The sequence below is a fragment of the Pavona decussata genome, unplaced genomic scaffold, assembly GCF_977016875.1.
Source record: "Pavona decussata unplaced genomic scaffold, jaPavDecu1.1 SCAFFOLD_164, whole genome shotgun sequence".
NCBI lineage: Eukaryota > Metazoa > Cnidaria > Anthozoa > Scleractinia > Agariciidae > Pavona > Pavona decussata.
The window spans coordinates 1,046,678-1,052,677 of NW_028145575.1; the positions used below are offsets into that span (position 1 = coordinate 1,046,678).

Consider the following 6,000-nt stretch of genomic DNA (forward strand, 5'->3'; position numbering starts at 1 on the left):
GCTACTGAATACATCACTGCTGCTTAGGCGTGTAGTGAAAGTCGGCGCTATCGAAGGGTATTTTACTTCATCCAGTGAACAATGAATATTTCAGGAGATTCGTCCAAACTGGCATGGACATTTCCCGGCATAGTAAATCGAACGTTCGAAAATCGAACCCAATCGAACTCAATCGAACTCAATCCGTGGATTGAGTTCGATTGAGTTCGGCAATCGAACGAAATCGAACACCAGACTTTCAGTGAGTTCGATTTCCGAACAAATCGAATTCAATCGAACAAATCGAACTCAATCGAACTAAATCCATCTGATTGTGTTCGATTGAGTTCGGTTTCCGAACTCAATCGAACACAATTTAATTGATTGAGTTCGATTGGCTCTGGTAAACCTACTCAAAGCAAGCAAAAAGCAAGCCCATCAAAGCAGGTTTTTCTTGTACTTTGTTACAATTTTTCAATAACAGAAACCCCATTTATAAACTGTCCACGGCAGTTAAGAAAACAGAACAGAACAGAACAAAGCTATCATTATTCCCGCGGGCGTATTCCAAAATTGTCGTACCCTTTCCTTTTTTAGCTAACTTACAATTGCTGAATAACAAATCGAAGGGTTACTTTTATGCAAAAATACAAGCAAATTACTAAAAAAATTCGCCATCCTTGACGTCAAAGCGGCATTCCTGGTAGCCTTTTTGCTACGCATTTGAAGCTTACAATCCACAGCGCATCTGAATCCATTTCTGCGTAATTTCTTCGTTTACGTAAAACACGTGCGCTACACTCCGGACTGAAGTAACTCGAGCTTCCAAGATGGTTAGGGATTTTCAATGTTTTCCTGTTTTACACAAATCACGAATTCGTTCGATTTGGTTCGATTGATTTTTTTTCTTTTCGGTGAGTTCGATTTTGTTCGATTGCCGAACTCAATCGAACTCAATCCACGGATTGAGTTCGATTGAGTTCGATTGAGTTCGATTGAAATTTAGTTCGATTGGGTTCGATTTACTATGCCGGGACATTTTGACTGAAACTAATATTGTGGAATCTCCTATGAGTTGGTTTTTAGTTTCCTGAAAAATAACCCAAAACTATGTCGTAACATTTCTTTCACACATACCACTCATCGACATTCAAATCCTAGCAGTATGCAGGATGTTTGTCACTTGAACCTAGTTTAATGGCCTTAGCTCCCACGAGTCTCCTGTAGCTCAGTGGTAGAGTATCCGAACTAGTAATCGGAAGGTTTTAGGTTCAACTCCTGCATTTGGGAAACACTCGGATTTTCTTTTTCCTAGTATTCCTGTGTCACTGACTGAATAATACATCTATCGTGGTATACATTGTTGTTGTGTGTTGTGTTGCAGACGTTCAGCGTATTCTCAATGCGCACCAGACACTGCAGATTCCTTGTACGAACAACAACAGAGAAGGAAGAGGACACGTACGATTGGCTGTACGCACTTGATCCTCTGTTGGTGGGGAGCATGAGGTATGTGGGACTGTCAATAATTTAAACCAATCGGTGTCACTTGTTATTGTTGCCATGGTGATGTTGGTATTAGAGAACTTAATTTAGCAGCGCCGGGCGACTGCAACACCACTGGGAAACATATAAAATTAATGTTATTTGAGCTATTTCGCAATTATTCTAACTTGAACAACTTGCACGATGTGGGCGAACGATCCATTCGCTCTATCTCTTTGCTCTGACGAAGGGCAACGCTCGAAATGCAAGCACTGGAATCTTCCAGGAACTAAATTTGTAGGAACGGTGTTTAAGTTAAGAAAGACAATGAAAAATTCACAATCGTGTGCTCACGTTCTCCGAAATGCCTTGAATTTTGTCATTTCACGTTGTCGTTTTGCAGAGGACAGCAAAGAAAATGTACCAAAAAACTATAGCGTATGTGCAGAGCAATTGAGTTACTTATCGTTTTCTGGCGTTCTCGCTACCGTCGCTGTCGTCGTTTGCTTTAGTCTAGCTTTTTTCTTTTTTCATTCTCCATCTTAACTTGAACGCTGTTCCAGCCAATACAGTCTCTGGGTGTTTGGTCACGTTGTTCAGAGATAGCATTAACGCAGACGTCATGCAGTTTTTTATAACGTCGAAGTTATCTACTTATATTTTTCGCGCATCGGTAAATTAAAGGGAAAAAAAGCATTATGTACTTGTTCAGGAAAGAGCACGCCTTCATTTCCCAGCGCAGCGGCTGTCAGTCGTAACGTATCTTCCCCAGCCTTAACAAGCCTTTTAAAATACCTTGTAACATAAAACAGACAGTAAGGAATATTCCTACTGAGTCAATACCCAGTAACCATTGTCGATCTCCTCTCCTATCAGGTCACGAAAAGGAAGCTTAAAACAGAGTGAAAGATGAAGCGTGGTGAGATGATAGTTGTGTAATCAGCACAGCGACATAACTATGCAGCGAAGAACCATGCAACGGTTACAACATTGCAGACATTCGAATTTAATGACTAGGATATTCTAGCCGGCGAGCAGGCGCTCTTGTTGGTTTCACTCGAACTGCGAAGCCACGAGTTTCAGCGAGCTAGCATAATGGGGGAGGAGAGGGAGGGGAGGGGCAAAACTAACAAGAGCACCTGTTCGCAGATCACGGGCATATATGTAGTCGGGGATGTTTTGTGCAGGCTTACATGATTCACAGCCCTAGCTAGATATCAAGATTTGTTTGGTTTCTGTCCGACGAGGAATGGGAATATTCCTCATTAATTAATACAATTGCTTATAATAGTAATGAATAAATTGAAAATAAATAAGTAAATTAATAGTATAATTATTTAATTAATTAAATAAATTATTGAACCTGACTCATAGTAATAAGCGTAAATTTAAAATTGTACATAAAAGTGAAAATCTTTTTAAATTTTTTTTACACCAGTTGAAGTGACACGCTAGTTCAGATTCGATTAGTTGGTTGAGAAACGAGTGTTAATTGTTTAGTTAATTATATATTATTAATTATTTAGTATTAATTGATTAATCGATTAGTATTAGTTGGCCGATAAACGAGGTTTTTCATCCAGTGATAGTGGTCGTCTTTAGATGAATATTACGTTGAATGTCGTGGTACTATAACACATCAGTGTAGCGACCAGGGCTGAGTTGCTCGAAGCATGGTTAGCGCTAACCATTGGTTAAGAGGTATTAAAACCTATAGGTTGTCATGGTATTTAACCCAGGTTAGCGCTAACCGTGCTTCGAGCAACTGGGCCCAGTATAATCTCAGCAGTCTTGAATGAGGTATTTATACCTTCCAGGTGAAATTAGCGAGCGAGGTAGAGTTTCAAGCTTATTTATTAAAGTAGTTTTCAATTGAGAGCCTTTGATGAAGTTCGATTTACAAATATTTTTGGTTCCGGTAATAATTACATTTGTTGCCAGAGTGACTGGAGGCGTTTCAGTGCGTCATCCACAGTTGGTAGATTTTTGAAGGCTTTTGTAGCTAGGTATTTTTTAACCCTTTAACCCCCAGCATCAAAATGCATCTTCTCCTCACTATTGGCCATACATTTCTTTTGCTATTAGTTGGGAGAATTTGTTGGGAAAACAAGACATTTTTGTTGATCAATTCCTTCATTCTCGTGACCTAGGTGTTTGGTGAAGTATAATATTGTAAAGAGAAATTAGCTGCTGATCGCTATTGGGGCTGGAAGGGTTAACGAAATTTGTGCGCAGTCGACCCCTCTATCCCCATAAGCAGCGTCTCCTCTCCTCCTCGCCTTGTTTGAGCTATGCTTTAGGCGAATTATATGAATAATATCATGGGTGACAAGTTACTCTTTAATTTTGGCGCGAAATTACAAAATTGCTATGGCAACGTTTCTTATTTCTCAGTGCCAAGATGGCGTCCAGGTTAAAGATGTTACGGATGAAGGACGCTGCGGCAAACCTTAATACGCATTTTAAGCACAATTAACTGGGTGAGGGTTTTTGCGAACTGGTGTGATGAAAATGTCCTTGAGAAAAACCCTGAGATGGTTCGTCCTGAGCAGTTTAATAAAGTGCTCGAGCGCTCGAGTGTCTTCGTGTGTAAACAAGACGGAACCGATCACGATTGTGAGCGTAATTTGTCACCCATGATATTAAAAAGTAATCAAATGGTATACTCGTGAAATAAATAATTTCACTCGTGACAATTTGATTACATATACTAAATGAATACACTTAAGGTAATTGAATGCTGATGTGGGGATTAAAAGGGTTAACGTTTGGACATTTTAAATGTTTTTCTACTTAGGTAGCAATCATGTAATAATTTTAAAATAGTTATTGGAATTGACTTTTGTCATTCTGACAGCGCGTATTTAATTGTTCTAATTTAAAGACAATAACGGTCCTTTAAAAGGACCTGCAACTTATTGATATTTCGTGATCAGTCTTGTGAACAAGGATATCGGCAGTTTTAATTTAGGAAAGTATTGTCACATTTTTTATTGTAAGCATTACCAGATGCTTAACTATTTGGTTCATGGAAAAATCTTTTGCTAAAGTCGTTTAATTCTCGGAGTTTGAATATCTCCGAAACTAACTAGTAGAGAAATTATTTGTGATTGCATTTCCATACAAACAGTGAAGCGCCACGCTTGCCTCAATTCAAAATGGCGGCAATCCGTGTAAGATGGTAACAGGTTGGTTATTATTTTCTTTTGCTGTTGCTGTTTTTTGGATACTTTTCTTTTATAAAGTAGAGCAGCCTGTGTACTCAATTACAAAAAAAAGGTCTTTTCGTAAAACATGTATATATTTATTTCTGCTACGTCATTCATTGGTTTAAAGCATGTATTTTATAAAAGTGTAAAAAAAAGCACTTCATTTTGCATTGTTAACTTTTTGTTTATTTGATAGGCGCAGTTTATGTGTCTCATTTCAGTCTCCTCGAATACAATTCAAGTCGCCCAAAAACTCGAAAAATCACAGTGAATCAGCCCAATAGTGTCGAAACTCGAATGTAATTTTGCGTTTTGATCGGTTAGCAGACCTCGTGCCATCAATCAATGAGAATCAATACAAAACCAATCGTGACTTCAATCGCATGCGTTTTCCCGCGCTTGGCGCCGGTTACATGCATTTGCTTCGATCTCTGATTGGTTAATTGGGCTGTTTTCGCTTGTTGTGATTGGTTGGAAAGATCACTTTGGTTTCACGACACTCAGTTGAAAACGATTCTAAACAACACACAATACACTTGCTTTCTGAGGTTAATGGTCTGATAGCCGAACAGAATGTATTTTACTTTACGCTACAGAAATGGGATGCATAGATTAAGCGTTCAGTTAGTATGAAATGGGTTAAGTAGACAATGCTAGTGAATTGTAAAGGTACTAAATCATGATAATTAAAATGAAAAATCCTTCAACGAACACTTCGTGCAGTTTGTAATTGTTTGACGATATTTTGCAGTATACTCTTTCCTTTTTATAAGAACGTCTCGTTTTGGAGCTGAGGTGAACGTTCTTGTGCTTTTGGCAATTTGAGCCCGGAAAATGTAAGATGTTCTTAAGTTATCTGTTATGTTATTTTCATAAATCAATGCGCACTTGAGACCAGGGACGAGTTTCATAAAACTTAACGGCGGGCGTAAATGCTATCGTCAGACGTTAAATACTGAATGTGACTGGGCTGAAGGTCTGGCGTTAGCAGTTACGCCCGACGTTAAATTTTATGCAACTCACCCCAGGAACCTACCAAAGAACATTATTTAATGTAATGTGTTATCAAGTTACCTGAGACATGTTTGCACGGCTTACTCTAGCGCTGCGTACAAGATATCGCGCCAGCCAACTCTCTGCATTTGGTTTAATTGGACTAATATAATCTTGAGTCTTACATTTTATTTTCCCTGTATTCATTTAAAAATAACGAATGGTCAAAATAACTCTCCACTTTGTGTATGTTCTTGGATGTTCTTAAAATTTTGGTTAATGTCAGCCACAACGTTTTATATAAAAAGTGTAGTAACAACATACCAGAAAACGA

General features: G+C 38.5%; 1 protein-coding gene across 2 annotated transcripts in view; it reads left to right on the top strand.

The window, feature by feature from the left end:
- Nucleotides 1-6,000, top strand: part of LOC146464392 (kinesin-like protein KIF1A) — a 43,995-nt gene extending 37,995 nt beyond the window's left edge. For both annotated transcript variants that reach the window (XM_085129885.1, XM_085129886.1), the window contains 3 exons: nt 1,364-1,488; nt 2,341-3,106; nt 3,227-6,000. In XM_085129885.1, the coding sequence (XP_084986011.1) occupies nt 1,364-1,488; nt 2,341-2,377 (162 nt within the window). In that variant the 3' untranslated portion in view covers nt 2,378-3,106; nt 3,227-6,000. The remainder of the gene's footprint in view (nt 1-1,363; nt 1,489-2,340; nt 3,107-3,226) is intronic.